The sequence below is a fragment of the Phalacrocorax carbo genome, chromosome 10 (assembly GCF_963921805.1).
Source record: "Phalacrocorax carbo chromosome 10, bPhaCar2.1, whole genome shotgun sequence".
NCBI classification, from domain to species: domain Eukaryota; kingdom Metazoa; phylum Chordata; class Aves; order Suliformes; family Phalacrocoracidae; genus Phalacrocorax; species Phalacrocorax carbo.
In genome coordinates this window covers 9,433,455-9,461,317 of record NC_087522.1, presented here as the reverse complement: position 1 = coordinate 9,461,317, position 27,863 = coordinate 9,433,455, and the positions used below count along the sequence as shown (strand labels likewise).

The window sequence follows — 27,863 nt, the reverse complement described above, 5'->3', positions numbered from 1 at the left end:
AACTGGTTGAAAACCTGTTGCAGGTTTTGTTCAGAAAGAATAGTTTTATATCTTGATCTGTTTGGTATGGCACATATAACTTTCTAAATGAGAGCAGTTTCGTTGATAGTAAAGGTATTATTTAAGCAAAAGTGACAATATTTTAATAACCCATGACAACTGATCACAGTAAAACTAGGAGTTAAATTGGATTCAGAAGAGGTGTCACACATAATGAGCCATTGATCCTGAATTCTGGTGGTTTTTTTTTTAACTAGCTCTGTGTTCACTTGGGATGATTCATTCTTCCAATGAGTTCCTTCCAGGAAGGATTCCCCACAATCCTCAGAATTTTGCTCTTTCTCTGGACTATTAAAATTCTTCTTTCTCTGTTATTAGTCTCTTTTTGGCTGAGATCCTCTTTGATTCCTCCCGAAGGATCCTTTTAAAAAAAGAAAATGCAAGAGCAAAGCTGCTTATTACTGATGTTCACAAAGATAATTGCTCTAGTAATTCTTCTAAAAAAATTTTTAAGATTATATGAAATGCAGATTTTCATCTTTTCAACGAAGGAACTTGTTAATGAGGTCAGAAGTAGTGCAGATGTTGCTAAAGTGTGTTTTGTTTTCAAACCTTTACACTGGTCTATGGCAAAACTTAGATGAGGCTTTGTGTGAAGGTTTAATAAGAACTTGGAAAACCATGTTGGGCATAAGACAGTCTTTCCTAGGCAATCTTAAAAGAAACTATCTTCTTTATCTTGTTTGTGTGTTTGTGAATGCCTTGAGATGAGGATGAAGAATTACTCCAACAGGGGACTTCACATCAAGCACTGTACTGCAGATGGTCTAACACTGCAGTCTTCTGGGAAAATTTGGTGGGTGTCAGGTAAGGACAGATAATGTGAACAGATAAGCAAATGTCAATTACCTACCCTTTTTGCTACACAGACCATGTTTTTGAATGGTGTTTCCTAAACTGTCTTTTTTACTTATTCTTTAACATGAAATAAGGCATGAAGAAGAGATGACAGAATATACACAGCTCTAATATTGTCTGTAAAAGTCTGTGTGTACGACTCAACAGATCTTCTTCAAACACATCACTAAAGAACATGCGACAAAGACACCAAATGTAGGGTTTGGGTATTGGAAAACAGAATTGTGCAATGACTGGGCAGAGCTGGATCCTTCTTTGCTGACTTCTGTGTCTCAATATTAGTTTAGTCATCTCTCTCCATCTGTAACCATCTATTTGAGCAAATCAAACCTTCTGGTGGAAAGTTTGACAACTCAAAACTGTTTTCTCTACACACAGACAGTTTCCCTGCTAGTTGAAAAGAACATTAATGACTAGTGCTACCCTGTGGATCTACTTCACTTCCAGGCATGATGGGCCCATGATTCTTATATTGGGTGGACAGTGTCTCCATCTCTATGTCAGTTTTTTTCTGTTGCTTGGAGCTGTCTGTGTGGAGCTTGATCACGTTTTTCACTTACTGCATGCCTTTTTGCAGTGAAGTGTCTGGGATTAAATAACAGGCTGATCTGGGACAGCTAATGCTTATCTGGTCTGATTTGCAGTGGAAGAGAAAGTGTTGAGGAATCAGACGATAATCATAACCAGATTGCCAAGAAAAGGGGACAACATACACTCTCAGCTGTGCCCTTGCTTTATGGAGAAGCCACACTGAATGTAGCAGGATGAGGTGGGCAATGGATATTTGAACAACTCCGACTGTAGCTGAAACTAACTTAGCTGGGGCTTCTTTTTTCCAGCTAAAATCCTGACAAAGTTTTGCTTACACCTGTCAAGGTGCAGGTTTCCTTCTGCCATGCAGTACTTACTACCAGAGTGTTAACGTAGTGACTCAGTGATAACATAAGCACTGGGAGAAGAGTTTTTTGTGTGATGAAAACAAGGATGTGAGTGGGTGTGTGCCTGCCAGGCAGTGGTATATGACTGCAGCTAGCATGGTCATGCCAAGCTAGTCAGCTTGAAACCAGCTAAGAGCTGGTAAGAACCACCCAAGCATTGACGTGAGCAGTGGCTGAAGCCCATGTGTGTGGCTATGCTATAGCCAGTTCAGGTATGCCTATACAGGGTGTGAACATGCCTTGGTTTACACAGCAGATCAGTCAGTGTCTGGACCAAATGCCTACCTTCTTTCCTGGTTCTGCTTTTGTCTTGCTTTGTTCTTCTAAGAATTCAGAAAATGCCTCCAAGGTATGCTCCCCGGCATAGGCCACCTCCTGAAAAGGGTTTTAAGGTTAAGCATTTAACTCTGCAAAATGCTGGAAATAATGGCATAATCAGCTGGAGGATTTCAGTTCTTTAGACTGACCAAACTCTAGACTTCTGTGCTCAGTTTAGAAACAGAGGGCAGAGGCACAGCAGGTTCCAACGTCATCTGAAACTCAAGTGTAAAGAAGAAATAGACGTATATCCCTAAGAAGAAAAGGATTTGTATAAGAAATCATAACCATTATCATACAATACCAGTCTGGGATCCTGCCAACTACTGACATCAATATCTTTTCTGTGTTCAACAATGAACATTTGCAAGATATTTTGAAGTGCAGGGTCTTTTAAGTATCCAGCCATGATATTCAAAGCTGTCTAAAGATTTTGATGGAAGTTCAAATCCTGAAAAAGTTTTGAGGTACACTATCCAAAAGTACCAGCTGTAGTACAGCTTGCAAGAACAGGAGGAAGATGAGCAGTGACTTTAATTTTCTTATACTTCACCTTAAGTTGGGGGTTTACTGAGGATTTTCTTTTGAGGAAGTTTAATGGAAGAAGCACTTTCAGTTTAGAGCTTTAAAATTCTCTGAGTAGGTCTAGGCACCATACTGTATTTTAAAGATCCACCCAATACCTTTGTTCTCTGGAAGTATAAAAGGATCTTGCACAAGTCTTAACAAAAGGTTGTAGAAGCTCATGTGCATGACATTGGGAATTGTCTGCTGTTAACCTGAGTATATTTAGAAATAGGCAGATGCCTATTCTCACTTGGGTTAAGCTCACTTACTCCCACTGTGTGTTACTTTATGCTAGTTACCCTTATGCCAGATTTGAGTTCAAAGGAGTGTAAACAAAACACCTCCATTCTCTGGTGAATTCACTAAAAGTATACACAGGTTTTATATTTTTGTTCAGTAAGATATTCTTTTGTAATAAAAAGTATGGCACCCTTGAAGTTATTTTTTTAATGTTTGCAAGCTTAAGTTTCTTGAGAAAGATTATTTGATTCCTCCAGAGGCAATTAATATTCTCAGATGGGTCTTGATTTTTATCAGCTCAGATAATGGCTAGAAGAGCAATTCCTCAGAGCCCAAAGACCATAAAGCCAGAGAAGCAGCTGATCCCTGCACTGGTTACTGAGTTAATGTGTCAACACTTCTCATTAAAGTAATCATTGCATAAGATCATGTAAATGTTATTTTTTTCACTTAATCCATAGAAACAAAAGGAATCATCTTAATTCATTCTGAAAGACTGCATGTTTTGCTCTTAAATTTGGAGTGGATTACGCAGTGGATGAGTTGTTCTTCAGCTTCACAGATGGAGCTCAGATGATGCTTGGTCATTCCATCCTCCATGTAATTCATCAGATTCACTGTCTTGTTCCTTCAGCTCTGGCTATAACTGTTCCCCAGCATAGAAACACTCAGTGCTTTGGAAAACTGGGCACATGCTTAAATGCCCAGTTATCGATCTAAGTCTCTTAGCTCATCCAACTCCACTTAACTCCAGTATACCTGAAGTGGCTCCTGATTTTAAAATGTCATGCATCTAGTTTTGCATCCACTGAAAGTGAGAGGGTGACTTGTCATTAACTTCAGAAAAAGCTGAACCTGTTCTTAAACAGACTAAAGAGTGACAGTCCACTGGAAAGAAGATGGTTCATAGCCTGGAGACCTAGCAGATATTTCTGTTTGGAGGAGGGCAGTATCTAATATAATCTCATCGGGTGAGAGTGCTTGGAAGGGACTGCATAGTAATGCATTCTGCGCATGGCTTTGCCTTTTAGAAGGTGGAAGGGTCTCTGTGGCGGCCAGAGAATGTAACCCAGTTCTAGAAAACAACTTTGGGTCGTGTTATATCAGCCACATTTCCCTTGGTTTATCAGGAGCACGTTCAGACTTCTTTACATGCATTTTGATGTGCTTTCTAGAGTCTTCTGATAGTTATCTTTAGAGTTCCTGCTGCTTCTGTGCTAGTGTTCAATTCGTCCTTGGTCCTTAACCCATGTGAAGGATCAGTAGAGGTAATTGGAAAGCTCATGTGATTGTGTTTCTAGCCTTCAGTATTTTGCTAGTGTTAGAGAAGATGTCTGTGTGAAATCAAGGTTGCATCACATGGTGTTGATGAACTATATATTTCCTGTTCCTTTTTTTCTTCATTCTGAACAGACCAGTCTCTCTTCAACTCCAAGCACCTTCTGTCGCTTTTTTAATGTCCAGAATAAGGGAGTAGGAAACATAATTTTTATTATACAGTGAAAAACACAGTAGATACTCTGAGCCTTGGTATGTTGTGATACTACGTTTGTATCCTGTGCTCTAACTTCGGTTAACTTCTAGAAAAAGACAAGTATACATGGGAGAATTTCCAGTAAAACTGCTGTTTGGGTAGGAAATGACTGAGAGCTGTTGCAGTGACTGTGTATTAACAGCTTGAGTGTGTCTTGGCTCATTTATGATTGTCTGTAGTGAGTAAAGATGACTGTGGTCAGCTGTTCGTATAGTGCTGTAAGAAAGAAGGCCAGAACACTTGGGTCTGCAAGACTGCAGACATCTACAGGACACCTGCACTGGTAGTCAGGTGCAAGTTAATATCTCTGAAGTTGAAGGGAGTAGTATAAAAACATGGTGTACAAGGAAGAATTTGAGATTTCAAATATTTTTTGGTTTGGGGGTATTTGTAAGTATGAAACAAGCCTTTAATAGTTAATTAAAGTTGTTACTGATATTTCTTGTCAAACTGACATTTATTATGATAATTTAATGGGTTTCTGCTTTTCTGCGTAAAGACTAAACATGGTGTGAGTGTGCAGGACTGCAGTTCAATTCATTAGAAGCTGTGCATACACATCTGAGAGGGAAGTTCTCTCCCTCAAAGATTAAATGAGGACATGGGCAAATGTCTCAGAAATTAATTTAAGTTTAGGACTAAGAAGAAAAACGAAAAGCTTAGTAATGTCTTAATTACAACAGTATCTTAGAATTTAATAATTTTTTTGCTTCAGATATATTTTCTTTTTAATTAGATTATCTACATAGATGGAGGAATGTAACTATTTAATATTTTTCTTTGCCTCCTCTTTCAGCATCTAGTCACTAGCATCTGTTGTCACTAGCATCTAGTGACTAGGCTATAGTCATACCTACTCCAGAAACAACTGGCACAGGGTGGTTCTGTGACAGTACATCTCTTGTCATGGTTTGAAGTAAAAAAGGCATTGCAATGATTAGGAAGTGTCTGTGAGTTCACCCTGAGTTGAGACTGTTGCTAGAACCCAACAGGCAGATTGGAGGTTGTTAAACAGCAAAATGTAAGGCTGTAATGATTTGTAGGTCCAATTCAGTAAATGGTACATGGGCTCTTGCCACAGCCTCATAAATAGGAGAAGATGATAGAAGGGTTTCTCCTCTAATTCAGGTTCTTGACAGCAATTAAGCCAAGGTTGAGAATATAAGGGCCAAAGATTTCTTGCTTAAAGGACTTCTGTTTCACTGTGACATGCATGTGCAAGCACACACACATATATCCCCCCTTGGTGTGCAGCTGTGTCTCCACATTCTTCCCTAACAGCTTCTTACCTGGTAGTCTGGTCCAGCAGGAAAGAGTCTGAAGAATGGATAGCGATCCAATCCAACCGACAGGACGTCATTTGCTGTGACATCTATCTTTGCAATGATTACGTCTTTGTGACTTTCATATTGCTCTCCTAGCTTATCCCAGATTGGCAGGAGTTTTCTGCAGTTAAAGGACCAAGGAGCATCTGCGAATTTAAAAATAAAAGTAGAAGGATACAGTCTGGCAGAAGAGCATGTGCCAGTGCAATCACTGGGACCCATTTAGTCCTTAAAGTTAACAGGGTTTTGGATTTCAGTTGTGAAAAGTCTCTGCTTGAAACCAGTCACCCTTCATGAATTTAATGAGTTTTTATGTAGTGATAACTAGCTATTCACTACTGCATTTCTGATAGCAGTACTGCTTTAGCTCTGTTTGCCCTTTTATGACTATAACAAACACACACCACTTGTCATATGACTTACCTGGATAGGCACGTCAGATAACCAATGCAACCCAAGTAAGCCTTGCATCATTCCCATGGTGAAATACTTGCCAGAAGCACAAAATGGTTTCTGCATACTAAAACTGTGTTCATAAACTATGCAGTATTTATACTAAAAGGAGGAGTTTGAGGTATGGTGGTTTTTTGACGCTGAGCACTGCACTCATGCAGGTTAACAAAAAGGCAAATTGCTGAGAACCCAGTATCCCCTTAAACAGCATACAACACAGTCGCACTCCTTCAGTCATGGGAACAATGCTCATACTCAGTTTAGATGGAATTAAAATTTCTGAGGCACTTTCCTGAATACACTACATCCCATTTACCAGGCTTTCATTTCTAGAGGACTGTTTAGATCACTTTGTTCATGATACTGAAATGTAAAAATTACCTGAGTGAATGAAATGGCTGCAGCCAACAAGGAGGATTGCAGGAACATACTACCTTTAAGAATTTCTGGAATTCAGGGCAGCACAGCTAATTGTCTATATTTATCTTAATGCTGTATGTTTGCTTTACTGAAGTAATGAAGGCACAAAGTAATCCCTGCTGGCTGGTACAGGGATAGGTCAGTGATTTCTTGTTGGGAAGAGTCAAGCAGGAAGACCACTTACCTTGCAGACAGAGGAGGAAAAAGGAGTTACGATTTTGCTAAACCATAACTCCTCTCTGGGATTTAATCCTAGAGCTTTATAACCAGACAACCTCACTTAGCTCTCCCTATGTCCTTGGAAGGCAGCCTGATTCATCCTGTACAGCATGCTGTAATGTTTCATTGTAAAACATGACGTTCTAGTGTCATTTTGTCTTTCAGCACTGAGATCTGATGTGGCCTTGACAAATATTTACTTAAGGGATCCAGTGTTATTCAGTGCAACCCTAAGTCAGCAAAGGTATCACAGTGTTTCCATAGATATGACACAAATTTTTCTTCAATGCTTTCATCAGACAACAAAAATTCATTAAGCTTGGCTTCTGTAGTGCAAAGATTAGTTTGGTATATAAGCATGAGCTTTTGTTTTTCACTTCCAGTCGATCCTGTTAAAGCAGCTTAAAATCTGAATACAACAACAACACTTACAAAACATAACAAACACAGTCATGGTCTTATTGAAGACGATCCTGTTGAAATTCTTCCCAACAAGCACTTTGACAGGCATCTTGTCCCAGTCCTCTGGAATTTCTTCGCTAGAGAGGTGTAGCTAAGCAGAAACAAACACTGCTGTGAAAGTGCAGGGAGCATTGAGAAATTGTACTGCAGCTCAAGTTAGCACGAGACTGATGGGATGTTTCTCTACCTAATGTGCACTGTTACAGTACGGGGTTTTTTTTTATATCTCTACATCCTAACCAGCCTTCGCATGCTACCACCTTCTTTTCCTTCAGCAGGGAGCTGGGGTCTCACACCCCTGTGTAGTTGGTCATCGGAATTACTTGTCCCTCTCTTCAATACAGACTCCATAGTAGATTGTCTGACCCTTTGGAATACGTTTGCATTCATTGTCCTGAATTCTTGTTGCCTGACGTTCAGAAGCTAGACTACAGAAAAGGTTACCTATGGTGGGCTCTCAAAAGTGATGTAAAACACACAAGAAAGGGTGCATTGCTGCTTAAATCTCTGCCTTCACCACCAGTCACAGTCACCACATGACACTTAGAATGTACAGTATTGTAGCTGGCAATTTCTTTTCTTTTATACCACAGCACAGTGACAGAAAGGCACACATTCCCCATGGAAGCTTTTCCCTGGTGGGGGTGTGCCAGTCAAGCAGATCTTGGTGGAGAAGAGGAAACATCCCCACCTATTCTGTCCTTCTACCCCCTCCAACATTGAAATCAGGGTCTATTACTCAAATCTCTTAAATTCTGCTTGCTGTCAGACTGACTACTTCATCTTTTCTCCTCATGACGGAAACAAAAGTAAAGCACCCTGAAGAACACTGAATAAGCAAAAATCTTAATGTATTGGTTGGAAGTTGCTCCTAGGAAGTCATTTTTGTAAAATCAGAAAAAGGTTTATTGGCATCAGGTGGAATTAGTGTTGGTTTGTGTGATCTTTGTGTTTTAAGCAATAATTTTCAAGTGGTTTTTCCATTGATTTTTTGGCATTCATATTTGTAAAGCAGGATTCAGCATTACAAACCTTTCCTCTAAATTCTGCAGCAGCAGACTTGTAGTTTTCATAAATCGCATTGACTGTCTCTGAGTTCGTTGGGGTGAACAGAAGGATGTGATTTTCAACAGGGACATCAAAAATCTTCACAGATGTCTGGGAAGCAAAAGACTCAACATCTGTTACACTCTTTGTAAGCAGAACAGTGAATCAAAGGCTCAGAGTATCAGTATCATTCGGTTCTGTTATTGCAAATTTTAAGACTCTGTTCCCAATCATTTCCATAACTGCTGGATGTTTTTCATTGTTCTAAAGAAGATAGAAGAATCAGCAGGTGCTGTTTTCTCTGTTCCAGGAAAAAGCTCATTGTTATTCATAGATTTTTACCATCAGAAGGGACTGTTATGATCTTCTAGTCTGACCTTCCGTATAACGTACACTGAAGAATTAATGCTAAAGATGTGCTCAAAGTAAAAGGCCCTGTTACCCAAGGAGGCCCAGCTGAAGGAGCTAGACCTGGTTGGGGTACTTCACTTCTGGGTGGCACCAGCAGCTTACATCTTTTCTGCAGAGAGCTGCCCTTTTTCTCATGCCACCCCATGATTAGAGGCAATGGGGTGTCCCCCAGGCAATTCCCCCAGGTATTTCCATGTCTTTCCCTTCCTACTTGCATTGCCAACAGTTATTGCAGGTTTCTTTGTTCCCTTTCTTGGCACAGAGGACCCAGTTGCTGCATGGGAGTGGAAGGGTTGGAGTTAGGATAGGGCCTGACTTTCCAACCTCCCTCCCCATGTAGTTTGCTGCAGAAGCAGCCCAGCCCTTTGTATTGGCTCCACAGGAGGGAAGTGTTTGCATGTTCAGGCAAGTTCGCTGTTTGGCTAGCCATTCTCTGTCTTGTCTCCTCTAAGAAACAACATCTTGCCAGAGAGAAGCATCCTTTGGCCTTGATTAGACCAAGAGCTGCATGTTGGGTTCTGTGGGTGTTTCTAGATGTGTTTAGGGCTGGACTAGTCAAGCAGACAAAATTCTCAAACACTAAGGAGCAGAATAGCTCCCTAGGTCTCTTTCTGCATGGATTGGACTTGATGATCTTAAGGGCCTTTTCCAACCTAAACAATTCTATGATTCCCGTCTTTCCTGTCTTTCTCCTGTGGCTTTTGTGAATACAGTGAAAAAACACATACCTCAAGATTATATTCAGTGACCAAATCCAAGGTAAAAGTTTTGATTAGCCTTGTTAGATCCAGTTTGTTCTGTCTGCCATCTTCAAGCGCTTCATTATGCACAGGCTTTCCCTTGGACAAGTAGTGAAGTTTGTGAGTTTGTTGGCCTTATCAACTGTAGGAGTGAAGAGACTGTCTTTACCCTAAAATGTTGTTCTCAGCTTTGCTATTTTATGATCCTCAGTAATTGAAATTCCATGACTTGTAAAATAAATGTCACAGCTAGATTACAGAACAAGATTATAGCTAAAATTCAAGGTACAGCTGACAGTTTTAATTTGCTCAGTAATCTTAACATACTGAAAGATCTTTTCTATATTTATACACACTATCTGTGACATATGCTCAATCAGAATGTCCTTGGTCTGACTACTTCATAGTCTAAATGTGGGTGCTACTTCTGTGTAGTTTTGTTCTTCTTGTTGGCCACTACTTCTGTTGTGGATCGAAGAAAAGAAGATTCCTGGCCAAAAGCAACACAAAGGAAAAAAGGTGAATGTCTGCAAAACTCGCTGAACCTGGCAGCATGTGTTGATTAGAACGTGGGTTGGAAAATAAAGCCATTTAATCTAGATCCTTAACTATGATTTAGGAGCCTGAATGTAGGCAGGCAGATTAAAAGTATCAGTGTCCAAAGATTGCTGTTTGCCTCCTGCTTGTCTCTCTTGTCTGTAAATGCAATATTTTTTATGTTAAGCCGTTTGAATTTCAGCTAGGAAGTTATTTAACCTGAAAAATTCCCAGACTGCCTTTCCGTATCCCAAAGCTGCCACAGCAGCTCACTGCACCTTGCCTGATATGCTTGAATGCCTACCTTCTTGAACACAACAAGAGTGTTCTTTTGGATGCCATAGCTGGCACAGTCGTCTTTGCTGGCTGTAATCCCAAAAGGCATCTCTGGCACTTCTCTCGCCGTCTCACTGAAAACTTCCATACTGTCATTGTCAAGTTCCTAGACCCAGAAAGAATATTTATTAAGACTGTTTCCTGCATCCTGCTAGGATGTGTAGGAGTGAGAACTACAGGTGAGGCAGACCCCTAAAGGCTGTGAAGTAGAGAAGAGAGTGTAACTGTAAAGTGGATATAGCTTGCTGTGATTACCTCCAAGGGGAGATCTTCACAATAGGGGAGACCCTAGCTGTGCTGTGACACCACTAGTGCATTCACCTTTCCAGGTAGTGTCGGCTGGGCTGGGTCAGTGTGGGTGGTGTATGGTCCCTTATGTCCTTCCTGCACTAATATCATCTGCCCTGCACTCCCCTGGCATTTTCACATGCTACAAAGAGTTCTGCAGATCGGGAAGGATCATGCCAACAGCTGCTCCCTTGCCACAGCTCGTCTGCACAGCCGGCAGGATATGATGGATTAGAGAGGAGGGCTCTCTGCTTGCAAGTGGACCTGACTGATGTGTTTGGTGCTTTGACTGAGTGCTCTTCAAGGCAGGGACCTTGACGCCTACATCTGTCAAATAGTCACTGTGCTGTCCACCCTCAGACTAATAGTAAATAAGCATGATGAAAGGCAACAGTGCTTACAGATTTGGTTTAATCAGACAATTATTTCATGCTAGATGAATAGTAATTTATATGCTGACACCTCCCAACACATCCTGGCACTCACATTTGTGAGCAATCTGTGACTAATAGAAGGCCAAATACAGCTTTTTATTTACTTGGACACTGTTTTGTTGGCTTCTACCCATTAAATTTCTGACATGCCCTAGCTCATGCTCATCTATTGTCCTTTCAGCCCCCGAGTGAAATTATGGTGTCCAGTCAAACACATCTGCAGGCAATATCTGCTGTCAGTGTGGTGCAGGGAACTCTCCAGCATCACTGCGATAGCAAGGGCTTCTCAATCTGGCCCAGCACTGGCAAACTGCCTTTCTTCATAAATGGCTGCAAGCAGATTGCTGCAAAACAAAATTCTGGGCACTCTGAGCATTTTCACAGTTTGTACTATTATGTTGTATGTGTTCACCAGCTCTGTTACTATGGGGCATTTTGGTAATGAATCCTGTTTTCCATACCCATAAAACTTGGACTGTCCACTGTAGCCAGCACATTTGGGACCTTATCAGTTCAGGTATGAGTCCAGACACTGTGCTTGTAACTGGGCAGAGAGATACCAAAATAAAAGTCTCTTTAGTCAGAGAAAATCCTTGACTGAACATTTCAGATATTAAAGATTTCAAGGACACATTGAAAAAGCAGGAAAAAAACTATTCCGATTTTACTGACTCCTGACTGCGTGCCTTGACAGCTGAAATTTCTTTTGCACTATTTGACTATTGTTCTGTATCATTTAGCCCCTAATCTTAAGAACCTTATTTAGCTCTGGAAACTAGTAGGCATCTGCTTGGGAAAGGACTACATAAGTCAGATTGTATACAGTGTAATATTTTATGACTGCCTATCCATGCAGGTTTCTGAGCTAGCAGGAGCTAAAATCCACAGTTAGCTTCATATTCATGGAGCTGTGCTCTGCCCCCCTGATTTTCACTGAAGTTGTTTAAATCATCAAATGGAGAGAAGAAAAAAAGGCACTCCTGTATATTAGCCAATATTTACTGCTTTTTTTATGGACATAAGCAGGAAGGGAACATTGCTTCACCAGAAGAGCCTGCAACTCTTCACATCTATGATTTTACACTGTGTTTGAATAGAAATGCCATGATCATGTAGGCCTAGATTTTTAGATAAGTTACAAGTCTGGGCAGGGATTACAACTTCTTGCATTTGGAGATTCCAGTAGCAATACATCTCATACCAGCAATGGGTTAAGTCTTGCCAGAGAAAAGGATGGAGTTAAGTAAGGATAGGTAGATCAGTAGTTCTGCCCTCTTCCCACCAGCCACCAAATTTGGGATGGTTTGGCAGAGCCCGATCTCTGAGGATACAGCAAAGTCTGCTGTGACCACGCTGTGCAAACACTGCTATAGCGTCATGCTCTCAGAAGCTGCTCTGAGTGGTAGGTCTCTGTGCCTGGGTGCCTCCTCAGGAAAAGTGCTGTGGTGTGAGATGTTCTTATCTCTGTCTGGGCTGCTTATCTAGAAGTGTGAAAATGTAGATCAAAACAATTAAATAAAAAAAAATGCAGAGAAAACTGAGGGCCTGTGTTCTTCAGGCAAGTTCTAGGTCTTTTGGATGTGTGGGAGTTGGTGGCAATGGCAAGCAGTATATCCCAAAGTCAGAACAGAAACCAGCCTTTTGAGTTTTCCTTAAAAAAGCCAATCACTGCCAAATTGTCAGCATGTATGATGACTTCAGCCTGATCAGTATAGTTGATTAAAACAGTGCTAGGTCCTGTTCTTCTTTTCACCCATGTAATAAAGGCTGAGGCCTGTCTGATGCCTGTGGAAGGAAAGGAGAGGTAAAATGACCATCAAAACAAATGACAGAAATTTCTGTGCAATCAAGATAGAGGCAGTAGAGGTACAGAAGGATGCTGAATACCAATGGCCTTGGGCTCATTAGGACTGACATCACTGCTGCTTCAAAGTGGGCTTGGGGCATCCAAATTCAACCTCAGGTTCTAGTTACCATATAAATTGTTGCCGAGACTAGAAGATCAACAATGGATCTGTACTGTGTTTTCTGGGACCTCTGCAAATGGCTGTATTTCCAATTAACTCCTTAATCACAGATGGAAAATAGAGATGAGGAAATTCAGACAAGTAGAAAACCTGTTCTGCAAGATTTCATGTGTCCCAAAATCACAGTAAGCTAAAAAGAGCTATTGACCTGAGGCTTAATCCAAAATTACTTCAAACCAATTGCAGATTTTATTGAACTGTCTGTTCAGTTAAATTAGGTGTCAAAATTGTTCCTTTAGTGCTGCAGAAGGGATCTGATGGGCACAGAGGCATGTTAAAATTCCTGTGTGGTGCTGCAGCTTCACTTTTAGGTTTAGACATAAGAAACAAAGCTGAAGTGGTAAAGTTGTCCTTTAATTCTAGATTGTTCCATCTTTGGGGTTCCAAAATACTGCTACCAGTTTTACTGAGCTTACAGTCAGTCTGTTCATTTGGTAAGATTCCCTTCAAGGTTTCAGGAGTTTTAGGAATCTTGAGTCTCTTTAAAAAATAAATTTTCTAGCTGTCATGTTTTCAGAGGAATTGGAGCCACAGGCTGAGGCTCAGGATATTAAAATCTCAGCTGTAAAGTAGCCCTTTCATCTCTGAGTATGATATCCTTATTGGACCAGAGCAAGAGTCCAGCAAAGGGTTAATAAAAATTATATATGAAAAAGTCTGTATGCTATGAAGTGCTAGAGTCAAGATGTACAGTACAAGGGGATTATCAAAGATACAATCCTGGTACTGTGCATTTTAGCAATATGACAAGATCAAAATTGAGTCAGACCATTTTACTGCCATCAAGTCATTTTGCAGCAGGCTGCACTGCAACTAGTTTAAAATACCCTTTTTTTGAGGTGAAGCAGGCAGGCATCTGCTCTGGAGTGTATAGACTGCAGAGCAGAGCACAGAGCAGTATCTAGTGGCCGCATAGTGCTTGACTTCTGCTGTCTAAATGCAGAATTGAGCTCTTGCAGCTTATGTCAGCGATATAGTCCCTCAGCATATTTTTCACGTGGTTAATCTTTCTATTGGGTTGCTTTAAACAGCCTGTGTATCTTGTTTCTACTGGCCAAATTCTGGCCTTGGAGCTGTAAATGATTTTACAAAGCCTAGAATTTGGCTTTCATGCTATGTCCATTGCCAGGACAGCCATTCAAAAATTCCCTCTTCCATAAAATATTTGAGTTAATTTCTTGATTTCAGCAAGGTCTGCAGTTTCTTTTTGTGGTATAAAGTACCCAGTTCTCTGGGGGAAGTGATTGGGTGGTCACTGCATTTTCACTTGCCAATTCGCAATGGTTTAAAAGTCATACGCAATAGGTGAGATTTTACAAGTTGTTGTACATAAGCATTTACCAGCCAACAAAATATAATTTAAGTCATTATTGGTGGTACATGTGCTCTGAACAATTGATGTTATCTTGTGCAAATCACAGAGCAGAAGCCAGTTTCCTAACTTCTTACATCTTGCTAGTAAGTGTGTCTTAAATAGCAGCTCTCTGCTGAAGGGTGACTGTGCATGTTGTGTTATGATACTGTGTATTCACTGGTTCTCACAAGCTTACCTGTCAAATAGGTTTACCAGTTTAAAGGAGGTTTTCTTGTCAATGCTATAGATTTAATCAGAGACTGAAGGTAAGTGCTTTCGCTCTCATGTATCAGCACCTCTAATAAAAGTTCAGTATGGCGAATCACGCTTTCAGTGGCATTTGTGCAGAAGCTGCTGTTTACACAAGTCTAGATGATGGGAACTTGTTAAGAAATTCAATAGCAAGGAAGAGCAAGTTACTAAAAATACTGAAGATCAGCTTTCAGCAGCAGCAGCAGCCACAGGGGGCTCAGCAGTTAAAGAAGTCAGAGCACTCCGTTGTGTACAGGCTCAGGAGGCAAACTTTAGGTTCCTTTTTTTGTTGGTTGTATTAAACTTGTGACTCAAGTGTATTTGCTTGGAGTATACTAACAGACGCTTGGCCAAGTCATGCAATTTTTGTCAGGTCTGTAAAAGTTCACCATTTTAGGCAAAAAAACCCTCAATATCTTTCTTGTATATATGTTCAGTGAAAGAAAAGCTCTAATAAGGCCTGGGTTTCCCAGGTTTGCTCAAGTCCGTCCTATACCAATATTGTTGTCTTTCCTTAATAACTTTCCATCAAAGATTTCAAATTATTTTGAGTTTTTTTCTGTGCCACATATGAGCTCCCTCTGATGGCTAATTTGCAAAATTATTTTCCTTCGTTTAGGAAGTATACCTGTACACCGAGTGTGAAATTAGCGAATTCACAATTCATTGTTAGGTGCCCAGAGTATTGCTCCAGCCTACTTCTGTAGGTGTGCTACCAGTGGGAATTGCAGTGAACTAGAAGTGCAAATGGAGCCGGTTTGGGACCAAATCCTTGTTTGGTGTAACTCATTTATGTTTATTGTAGTAAAATGGGACTAAGTCATCTTGTTGAGGTGATACTCTGTACTCACTGGAATTATGCCAGCAATTAATTTGGCTATGTGAACTAAACATACAGTTCAGTTATACACTTGGAAGATGAATTCCAATCCAAGTTCTTGTATTGGCACAGAGGTAATTGCAAGTTTAAAACCATGGGCAAAAACAGTTTGCTACCATGCATATTCTTTATTTAGGCATCTATATTTTTCTTGTCAGCAGCATAATAGGTGGGTACATTCTGTCATTACATATCATTATCTTATCAGTACATAAGACAGTTTACCTTTGCAGTCTATGGGATCTTCCCTGCCATCCACAAAAAATTTCACAGTAGGAAACTCTCAAATATTAAATTCTTCTCTCAAATCATGTTGGTGTGTGACATCAATTTTGCCAAATTGGATTCTTGGAGCTTCTTTTTTAAGCTGTCGTGCAGCCTCAGCAAATTCTTCAGACAAATTCTGAGATGATTGAGATAAAGAAACATCTGGAGAGGGTCAACCAAAAGAGAATGGGCTACCTAGGCCACAGAATGAAGCTTTCTAGAGGAGGTTGTTGTGTCAGGTAGTAGCTGGCGGGGGTTGAATAAGGTCTTTTTATGACTCAGAAATAAATGGGCAATTATTTTTACTATTTACTTCTTTGTTGATGCTGATTGTTCACCAGTCCACATGTCCTTGGACTAGTCACAGTGAAAAACTAGTAGGATTGCAATAGCCTTCTGTTGGGAAGAAGTGATGAGGAATTAAAAAGTAGTTTGACTGACTGACTGTGCTAGGTGTGAGTTAAAGGGAGGTCGAGGGTAGAGTTAGATATTACTCACATTAGGACTCTTTGTTAAGATACCTGTTTTGCAAGCACTTCACCGAGGCAAACCTTTGTAATGCAGAAACCACTTTTCCAGATAAGATTTGGAGGAGGGAAGGAGCGCAAGAAAGTATGGTCTTTTAGAGACTGGCAGTGTATTTCTGCATGCCATGCTGTGTGCCAGCCCTTCTCTAGCTCAGATGGCAGTTGAGTGTTTGGAGGAAGGAGAAGGGCCATCCTAATCTGGGTCCTGGAGTTACAGTAACATGAAAAAAGGACAAGAGAAAGAAACTAGTCACACATGGTTGCTCTGTATTCAAAGTCAAATAAGAAGTAAAGGCCTGGAGCTTTACAGTTTTGCAACTTTGGTTGAAAAGAAAATGAACTTTACTTTCTTTTGATAAAATTGAGGTGCCCTATCATGTTAGATTTGTTTTATTACAAAGAGCAAAACCTTTTTCTTTAGATCTGCACAGAAAATTTTTAGTTTGCTCGATATACTTTTTAAATAGGAACAGATGGAAAACATCCTGTTAATCTTGGTTTCATACGTTTATGTGCATTCTTGTGTGTGTATATGTGTGTATGTATATACATGCATTGAGATCTCTATTTATGCAGGCACATATGCATATGTGCCAAAGCATGAATCTAACAAAGTAACTGGCTTTTATTCTTTCACAATATTACAAATGCACTTCTCTACAGCCTACCTGGTGAAGACATTGCCCCACAAAATTATAACCAAAAAGTGAATGAACATTTCTGTATGAGTTCTAATAAATGAAAGAAAAAACCACTAATCTAACTCAGTGCTGAATTACATTTCTTGCATTATTCATCATTATCCTTACTCTTAATCCCAGCCATCAGTCATTTTCTTCCACCTAACTGCTACAGTGAGGAATGTGAAGAGTAGCATTAAATAGTGTTATTTTCTCAAAATATTAACCTGATAGGCCCTTCCAGAGTCTTCCACATATAAATCTATCTTAGCTTAGGCTCACAGAAACCCCGGCACTGAAAGAGCTGCTCCAGCTGCTAACATGCCAAAGGGGGTTCTTGTTAGAACAAAACTTAATGTCTGTTTAGGAGACACTCAGATACCATGGTGATGAATAGAAGGTGCTTCTCTAAATAAAGTAAATGAGCCTTAAGGTGTCAGTGCAAAGCAAGTTGTGTTCTAATTGTCTGTAAAATTACTGTTTCATCAAATACATTTATTTTGATTTTACAGAGAGATTTGATCCTAACTTCAGTTTCCTTTTCCTAATCATAAAAATGGTCTTACAAACCTTTTCCCCAACAAGTTTGTAATGTGTAATCTTACAGCACAAAAAAAATTTTAGTATCTCCAACTGTATCTCAAAATGCTCTAGACATGTAACTGCAGAAAACTGTGATACTTATTAGAAGTTCTGACCTGTCAACATAAAAAATAGCATGTCTACCCTATAAAAATACTGCTGCTTCTAGGGACAGTGTGTGTTGAACCTTTATGAAATATATTTGCTTAAAATGATTGCAAAGATACATCAACTTTTAAATAAAACATGGGGTACCTGCTATGCAATTTAAGAGTGCTGGTACACAATGGCTGCATGTGGCAGGGTTAGCCCAGAACAGTTAGACCGATTTATTGGGCTTTGCAAGAGGAAAGGTGTATTGCCCTGGATAGTGCTGTTGGAATACAGAGCAGGAAGCCACACACCAATTAGGGATCCATCACCTTCTAGGTAATTCTAAGGCAATGTTTTACACCAGAGGCAATTTTAATATAATGACATTTTCCTAATAACTCAAGGTTGTACAGCTGTTTTACCACACTGGGAATTTGGAAGATCAAATACTTATTTCACAGCGAAATGGGACTCTCTTGGGAAGGGGCAGAGAAAATTGTTGAAGTCCAGAAACAGAGGTTGAAGCCATTTAGAGGCTTCCCAAATATATAGGGAATAGTAAGCTTAGTGGACATGAGACATGTATGTAGGTTGTCTGGGGGGTTTTAGGATCCATTTTTTTTCTGAAATATTTCAATTCCAAACAGATATTTTAAGAATGATCTTTTATCACTGAACGACCTGAATAGGCAGAGTTGCAGGTAACTAGTAATGTAACTAGCATACTTAGATAATGAGAATTGGTAGAGTTGTTAGCTCCTGGCTGGAGTGGGGAAAAGTGCATGACTCCATCCTGTAAAAAGTAATCACTGCGCTCAAAGACCAGGAGAAATCCGAGTACCGTTAACCTGATAACTGCAAGACAGTAGTTCAGTGAGTGAACAGCCTTCTTCATCAGACACATAAAAACTGTTACCTTGACTACCCAGAAAGCATGTGGAAACATCCATCACACACCTTTGCCCTGCTTTCCTGAGTGATTAGACTCCTCTTCGGCTTTCCATCAATTCCTTTTCATTCCACTCATTCTCTGTTTACCTCCCAGGTGCTTTATTTTTCAAGTCGCTTGAGTGTTGCAGGAAATCATCACTCCTTTTATTTGGACTCTCTTCTTGAGTTTTGTTTTGCTTCCTCTGTTTTAGATTTTTATTGACACCGATTGCTTCAGGCATTGGGGTGAGGAAGCAGCTGCTGAGGCTAACACAGTATCACAGGCTCCAGACTCGAGGAGAGCTGAGTGCCAGCAGAGTAAGAGGGCAGACACAGATGAGAGGTAACAGAGTTGGTGGCAAGGTCACCAGGGAAGACACACATGGGTGACAGGATGCTGTGCTACAGCTGCCAGAAGCAAGAGGCCCTTCAAAGGCTGTGGGCTCAGGAACAGCACTGTATTAAAAATGGGAGCATGTCTTCATTATCAAGAGTTTTAGTTGTGTTATAAATAAAAAGAAGGGTAATCTAAGGGTTTTTTGGGATTTTTAGATTTTTTTTCCTAGATATTGTTTTTGACCTGTCTTTTGGAAGTGTCACTGAATTCCCTCCCACCCTGTGTCATTGCTGTTTTGCGAAGTGTCCTTTTCAAAGCAGATGTGAACCTCCTAAGGAGCATCTTAACAGATTGCCCCCATTTGATTGTGGGTACAAAAGATCCTGAAAATAAATGATCCAGCATCTAAGAACAACTCAACTCTCTGGCTCAGATATGGAAGAATTAAAAAGGGGCACAGAACTGTAAGAGTTAAAAGCACCTGTGTGGTGTCCTCTTGAATTTCTGCTCTTTCTTTTCTTTTTGATAGCAATTGAGCTGCAAATAGTCACCTTTTAAAATCACTTGCAGGGGCAGACTGTAGCACCATTTCTGCAGCCACTTTGCTCAGACAGCATTGGCCTGTTGCCTTTGTGAGGAGAAGGCCCCAAACTGAAGAACAGCATCACATTTTTCAGCACCTTCCTTGACTACTAAAGTTTCCTTATTTTAGGAACTGCTGTAAGAATGTCTCCCTCTAAAGGTCATGTAGAGCAAATCTTATACACACCCTCATTCTTCGAAGGATGTTGGGTGTGGGAGCAATGCCATATTTTCCATTTCATGAGCTATAATAAAGTCTACATATTTGAGGATTTAAATGTGTTTTTATATTTTGCCTGTCTTATATGTCAGCAACTCAAATGTTGTCAGTTTTGTTTTCCATGGACAACCAGTGAACTAGGTTAATGTGAAATTACATGTACATTGAAAGCAAAGCCTGACAATCTGAAACGGAATACAGATTTTTAATCAAACCATCAAAATGCTGATTTTTACAGCTTAAGCCACTAGTAGTCTCGTTCTAGGCAATGTAAAACATTTTGTGAGAAACCAGTCCTTCCTGGACTCAAGGATCAAGAACAGGGTGGGTATCGCCACAGATTATCATCTCTGTCTTAGAGAGTCAAAGTATATTTTGCCCAAAGCCACTCAAAATGGATATGGCAAAAGTGGAACGAGAACAAGAAAGCTTGTACTTTGTGAGACTTTCTCTTCAGCACATCAATAACCTGAGTAAGCTACTACTTTTTTTTTCATAGTGCAGCTTACTAAACTAAAATATATGGAAATGTGGAGAAAATTTTTGCTGATACGTAAATGTGTTTAATGACCCTAAAGCACTCTTGCAGTGAGTATACATGAAAGCATGATGAGTTCCTCCTTTAACTAATTGCTGGTGGCCTCGAGTTTCATTCTGCAGTCTATATTGGTGGTCTAGTGATGGCTGCAGTCATTATGAATATGCCTGTTGTCATGCTAAATACTGATCTCCTTGCTGTTAGTTTCTGGCATGGTCAAAAAGTCATTTTAGCAGTCCCACTTTTCATCTTCTGTATAGGCTACTTTTACATTTTCACTACAGATACATAATTTTCTTTGTAGAAGACTCATGAGATGAAAGATGGATTCATATTTAACATATCTACAGTGGAAGCATGTTAATCTTGTGGCAGTTGCAAACTTTCTTGTGTGACCCTGAATTCTCCCATTGTCTTCTACAGTGAGATACGGCCCATAATTTCTTGTGCTGACCTCTGTACTTCTAAACTGTGATAATCTAATGTTTGCCCTTTGCAGTTCACTTGAGATCTTCTGCTGTGCAAACATTGAGGATTATTCTACAGCTTAGATCCTTGATCGCATCATTCAATACAATAAGCATGTGTAAGAGACACCTAATGAGGGACCCATGCTAATCAGTAGGTCTCTGCAGCAGGCAACTATAACATCATCTAGTGACTCTTGTACCAGTCCGGATATGTGTTTCCACTCTCCTGCTCATTTTTATGTGCGTGTTTTGCAAACAATTTAAGTGAGTCTTTTCAGAAGAATTACTCCTAAAAGAATGACACAGATTTCTGATGAAGCCTACAGGAATGAGGCACCCACGTTCCCCTGTCTCTCACATTGCACTAGGTTCCTGTAGGAAGCTTAGTTGTTAAGAAATACTTGTTCTGGATGGTTTTGAACTGTTTGCATTCACCTCCTATGGTGAGGAGACTGCTGTATGCTGAAATCAGTCCTTAGTGTGTGAGTGAGTATGCTTTGGATGTTGGCTTTGTGAGTGAGATGACCATCTAATCTATATAATTGATTTTAAATCAGTCGTGCCTCCCCTGCTTCCTAGAAAACCCCGTTTTCATGAACTATATGTATACATAGGCAGCAATTTCATGTTTTTTTCAATAACACACCTTCAGTTTTTGTGCCTTGAAAAGGAGATGTTTAAGAGTAACCCCCATCTTGCCTATTAAATGTCATTATCTCAGCACAGATTATCAGTCACAGGCTGCAGGAATCCTACATCTGACCTGGTGTCTCACTGGATATACAAATGTTCTGCTAGAAAAGGTAAATAGCACTTTTTCATAAATGAGAGTGCACTTTGCACACAAAGCAGCAGCACAAGGTCTGCACCACTTACGTGCTTGTCCTTAGTTATCCCCATGTTTATCTAGGAACTGAAAACTTTTCACTGGAAAGGACAGGAGCAGGTATTCTCAGATATCTGGGAAGTCAGACATTCACTGAGGTCTGGGCCTTTTCCTGGATTATTCTGATAGATGGGAGAAAGTGGTGCTAGCATGTGCTCTGCACCCATCTTTTGTTTCCCAAAATATGCCACTAGCCAAGTTAAAGGATTACAGAACTAGAGCTGTAAGGGACTTGGAGAGGTCATTGGTCTGGCCTAAGGCAAGTTAAAGCATACCTGGACCAATCTTGCCAGCTATTTGACTAATCTGGCTTTAAATATTGCCATGAATGGAGGTACCAGAGCTACCCTAGGCACCCTCCTCCATCATTAGCCTTCCAGCTAAATGGTGGTCTCTACCCCTGACCATAATTAAATAGGAGATGCATTTTACTGTGTTCACGCAGTTTACTGTGCTGAGACAGTTGCTGTCCTTGGGAAAACTAGAGTAACCTAACACATGACTTCAGCTGGTTACAGTTTGCAGTGGTGTGCAGCAGTGCTTGTAATGTTTGTGCTTATAAGTATACAAAGTTTATCCTCCCTGTGGTGAGGTTTTTTATCAGACTGCTTGGGATTTTTGGTTCTTGTTTGGTTTTTTTTTCACAGCAACAATATTCTGCACTGAAAGTCAACACAGGACTTACATTCAGCTAATGTATAGTGTAAACAGTGAAACTCTTCCATGTAGGCAACACTGGTGTAAGACCTACCTTCTGCTAGTGGCAAATGCTCTATATACCCTGTTCTCCTAGGCATAGGAGTGATATTTAGATCCGTTTAACGTGGATGGGGAGATGCCATGGGCTGCAGCAGAAGAGCCCTTTCACGTGAGCTTTGAGAGCAGGTGCTCCTGAGCATATAGAGCACGTAATGTAGCTGGGCAGGCAGCAGGGCTTGCGTCCATGGGCGAGCAGGCACATTGCTGTGTGCTGCTCAACAGTGTTTTCAGGCATTGTACTCAGTGACTTTCCCAAAAACCAAAGAGAAGCTGGAACCTCTCTTCCTGTGTTCTTCCTCACCCTCATTATGCTGCCCTTTCAGTTACTTTTTGTTGCACAATGCAGTTGGAATGAGGGCAGAAGAGTGCCAGATTTCCGGGTCATTACTTTGTTTCCATGCTGGGTACTTGCCCTGTGTACTTTGCTCAGTTTGCAAGGGTAGCCTGATACTGCTTGGCAGAAAGTCAGCATAAGTTTTATAGTAAACCTTGCCTGAAAGAAGGCAGACCTGGGACACTGTGTGGGTGGAACTGAAGGGCATTAGGAGGACTTGGGAGTTGCTGGGCAGAGGGCATAAAAGCAGGCCTGTCCTGATAAATATTGTGGCACTCTTAAGTAGATAATGGCATGCAACAGGGAAAACATTGGGATTTTCTTATAGTACATAGGCCTAAGCCAGATCCTACAGCACTGAATCAAAGTTTGGAGCTCAAACTTTTCCCCATGTTGGTACAGCAACAGAACAAATCACACTTTCTGGGAAGCATGGGTTTCTTCCCCATTCTCTGACTGTGTCTCTGTGGTTAAGAATGGGTCAAGATGAGAAAGGTCTCAGGTCCTGCATTTATTTTGGATTTCTGAAGATAACTCCTGGCAGCCCCACAGATTTCCTGTGTGATCTGGGGAGTATTGCTTTGCCTTTCATTATTTAAGTTCCCTTAATAGTTCTATGTTCACATAGATTGTTTATTCAGGTAGCCTTTTTAAGGAGTAGGACATAAATTATTAGGGCTTTATGGCCTCTCTGGGTGGGCACATGTGTACGTCCCATCTTCAGCTTCTGTGCTGTGGCAATGCAAATGATTACAGCAAATGAACCAGCTGGTTCAGCATTGTGGACTCAGGCAGTGCCTCGCTGCAGGATGGTTTTTCACTGTCCCAGAGGCTGTTTAGTGGTATGTCTCCAAAGGGAGCTATTGAGATTGAGGCCAGTGATTTCCAGATAATGTATCTGGGCTGTGGAGCTCATCACTCTCATGAGTGATTTCATAATTCTCTGCAGGGAATGTAGGTGCCCTTATGGTTTGTTGGGGGAAAGGCAATCCATGAGTTTTCAGTAAGCCCTTCAGGTAGACATGGTGACCTTGAATCAAAACCAGAGGGCAGTGAGGATCTGTGGAGCAACCTGTGGTTGGGGAGCAGTGTATCATCTCTGACTTTTTTGGAATATGTGGCATGGAATGGAAGAGTGCATTTGTCCTTCCCTTCTGAAGAATGCCAGTTGTGAGGGTGGTTGGATATCAGAGAGGGAGGTCCAAGACTCTGCTCTCAAGCAGGGGGAAGAAATCCTGACTTAGATCTCCCACATCCTCTAAGTACCCAAGTCCCTGGGCTACTGTATTCTGCAAAATTCTCTCTTCATCTCTGGTTTCTTTATGAAACCTCTCACATCTCTTCCTTCCACTTGGTATTAGGTTAAAATCCTGAAGTGTGTTGCAATATCTCGTGATCTGCCAGTACTAAGGAGGTTTGGCTGCAAACTTTTCTCTGACCTGGACATTTAGGTTCTGTGCTTTGAATCAACTCTTACAAAGCTGAGAATATTGCTTGACTGAGGTTTGTCTGATAAGTTATTTTTTCACCAAAATAATGCAGCTTCAGAGAGATCAAAATAGTTCACAACTGTAGACTGTATTTGGCAAATAGTTTTAGACCCTCTACAATTAAAAAATAAAATCTTGCTAAATTTCAACACTTCCAAAAGTGTTTAAAAGTCTTAAACATTAAGTTTTAAATAAATCTCTGATGTGATTGTTCCGAAAGTTTTGAAAATATGTAAAGTTTCATAATGCTGTTTCAAGATTAATAAAATGTTTGGTATGATCAAACAAGTTCTTAGTTTCATTAATCTTTTAGCGTATTCTTGTTGTTAGAAAAATACAAGTGTTTTCATTTCAGATTGACCTACACTACTATTACTACTTATTATCATCGTCGTCATCATCATCATCATCCAGGTTTGGTAGTGAGTCAAAAGAACAAATTACATGCACTTCGGCAAAGTTAGCACATTGCCTTAATTTCAGATATCCCTTCCAAATATGGAATAGATTGGGGTTTTCAGCTTGTGCCTGTCTGCAATGCCTGCCTCCAAAGGAGGGCTAGTTTGCAAAGTGTTTGTGTAATTTAAGGCTAAGTGGATGTGTGTACTGAGCTCGGTGAGCATGGCACAGTGAAGCAAGGTCAAGCCCGAGCAACAGAGACAAAGCTTTTGATGCCTTATGCAGATTGAAGAGCTTCTGATACCAGCAAGCTGCTAGGAAATACAGCTCCATATCTGTGGAGGGGGAAATTATGCAGCGTCTGAACTCTTAGATGGGTAACATCATGAAAATATACAGTTTGGCTTTTCCTTTTGTGATTTACTTTCTGTGAGGCTTAGGTGACCACACCTTCTAACAAAGTTAACTCACTCAAAAGGTTCCACTAGTTTCCTCCTCGTGAGGAAAGAACATGAACCTAACAGAAAAACCACAAACCAGCCTCCACGTAACCAAGTGCTAATTTCAGGAAAGAGACTTGCAGTCCTATATAATTCAAATGCAGACACCAAAATGTTGTAAAAAGCTGTTCTCTGAAGCCCAAATGCTCACAGAGGAGAGATGCCATCTGGCAAAAACTTCATACTAAGTGTTGATGAAAATGTAAGGTAGAGAAAAGCCCTCTCTGATTCTTTTTTTTTAATACCTAGAGCTTCACCCTTCACTGCTATGAAACACGTTTGCAAAATTATGCAGTGGAAGCAGAGAATGCCAACTCAGCACTATGTGTATGAGGACCCATCTGACTATCAGTGTCTGTCTTACGTAGCAGACTGATATTTAACCACACTAAAAAGGAATAAATTACAGTAGTCATGGTCAGAAATAGGTAGATGGAGAAAACAAAACAGTGATTACTGGAGGACAAAGCAACAGTAGAACAGGCATACCTGAGTGCTCTAGCATCAGTCATGCTCTGCAGAGCCAACAGGGTAAGAGACAGAAGAAATTGATACTCACAGAACTCCACGAGCAGATACTTAGTTTCCTTCAATGCTCTGTCAAAGTTGCTCTTTTTCAGCACAAGTAGGTTGTTCTCCTTTTGTATTTTGGGGAGTTTGGCTTTCTTTGGCTTTGTTTCATTTGGGCGTATGTGGTCTGCTGCCAGGAAGCCTGTGAGAAACAATAATGGCAGAAAGAAAAACTGATGTGTCTTCATCCTGCCCTGCCTGTATCTAGTTACTGAGAAAGAAAGAAGCAAAGGAGCACTGAGTAGCAGGGTTTGCTGCCTAAATGGCTGCTGTTTTATCAGCCAAACTAAGAGGCTGATAAGGTTGGTAACAGAGCCTACCACCAGTGGAGCCAACTGCATCTTTCCATGGGAAGATTAATGTAGTTAATTACTTCCCCATCTTTAGCAGTGTTCAGAAAAAAACATATCTGTGGGGAAGGTGATTTTACTGTTTCTGTAAATAATCAGAACCCTGGGGAGAGGGTGAGAGAGCACGGGAGGAAACACTTGCCTGCGGAAGCACCAGACAATTCATAGTGCACTTCTCTAATTAGTCAGCCTGCTCTTGTCACCATTACCCAGTGCAGAGCTGCAGACAAAACAGTAAGTGAGGTACCTGGGAAAGTATTTGAGTGCTGCTCCTCTGCTTAATATTTGGTTGTCTCTTGCACTTACAGAGCTACTTATTATGGATCTGATTCAGAGCATGCTGAAGTCAGGGAAAAGCTCTTATTGCTTTGCATATGTGATTTTAATGTCTGTATTTCTTCGGTGCCTTGTGTGTGGAGCTCCCATTTCTGCTTAAGTGCCAAGCTGTAGCTCAAGTAAGATACTGCTTTGTGTGTTAAACCAGAAGATTTTGCTGTTGATTTTCAGTGGTAGCACAATTTCATGCAGCTAATACCCATACAGTAAACTGAAGGTAGCAAATGTACCTTAGGATACCTTAGGATATCCTTAGGATAGCTACCAACTGGGTCTGTGAACTATGAGACCTCGTTAGCTAGTCTTTTCAGAATACATCAAGAAATATCTTAGAAAAATATTAAGAAGGCGCCATTTACTAAGAAATGGCTATTTCTGTAAAGATCTGACAGTCTGTAATTGCAGCAGCAACACCTTTGACCCTTAAACTGTGCTGAAATTTGTGAACTGTACCCCCAAGCTTTGGCCTTTCTGGAGGAGACCAGGTATTCTGGTGGTTGTTCCATTGGCACAGGCAAAGACAGAGCTGACTTGAGAACATATGGGTCCAGATTAGCAGAAACAAACTGATAGTTAAAGAAATTGCCTCCAATAATGACTCTTCCTTCCTCTTGAGGAGCAGTAAGTGTTGCTTTGCTCCTTCACACCCTTAGACTAAAGGATGAAAAATTTGGTGTCAGGAGGGTACTGCGAAAAGGAAGGAGTGTTCATGATGATTGTTGATGTGGTAACCTCTGTTTTCTTGGGGGTGAAGGATCTTGGGTGGCAAATTGCATCAATTTAGGTTGTTTTCATGCCTGGTGTGAGTGGGGCTGGGTTTCAAGTGAACTTTTCCCTATCAGTCTCAAAGGGTTTGCATTGTAATGCACCTTGAGACGCGTTCTATTAGCACTTGTACAGGGTGCCTAATGAAATCAGAGGGAGCTGTGTATTCAAGCTGCTTGCAAGATAAGATCACACTTAAATACAGATGCAGCAATCAGGTACTAAAGAACAAAAAAAAAAGGCAGAAGTCTCCTGTTTGACTTTGTGGTCTTTTTCTCTTCATAACAGGCTCTTTTCCAAAAATGTCTTTCAGGTAACATCCTAGGAGGTTAACAAACATTTTTCAGAACAACAGGAAAAAACTAACAAGGCCTGTTTGGTCAGAACAGACAGTGTTGTAAAGTCAGAACACAGCCTAAGGCTCCCAGAGCACAGGTAGGATGACAAAACCATTTGCTTAGAGCGCTGGTTTTCCCATCTGTCATGGAAACTAATAGCAGTCAACCCAGATCCCTCCTGGAAACCTCCTACCTGGGAATAGGCACCAT

At 40.6% G+C, this 27,863-nt stretch overlaps 1 protein-coding gene across 1 annotated transcript; it reads right to left on the bottom strand.

The window, feature by feature from the left end:
• PDILT (protein disulfide isomerase like, testis expressed) lies at positions 1–27,863 on the bottom strand. Its single transcript, XM_064461965.1, is given in 13 exon segments — positions 1–421; positions 2,142–2,231; positions 5,805–5,986; positions 7,365–7,485; positions 8,427–8,552; positions 9,581–9,691; positions 10,434–10,573; positions 12,841–12,972; positions 15,926–16,129; positions 25,854–26,075; positions 26,188–26,256; positions 26,259–26,356; positions 27,847–27,863. Coding segments are annotated over 13 exon segments (1,668 nt in total). The 3' UTR covers positions 1–265.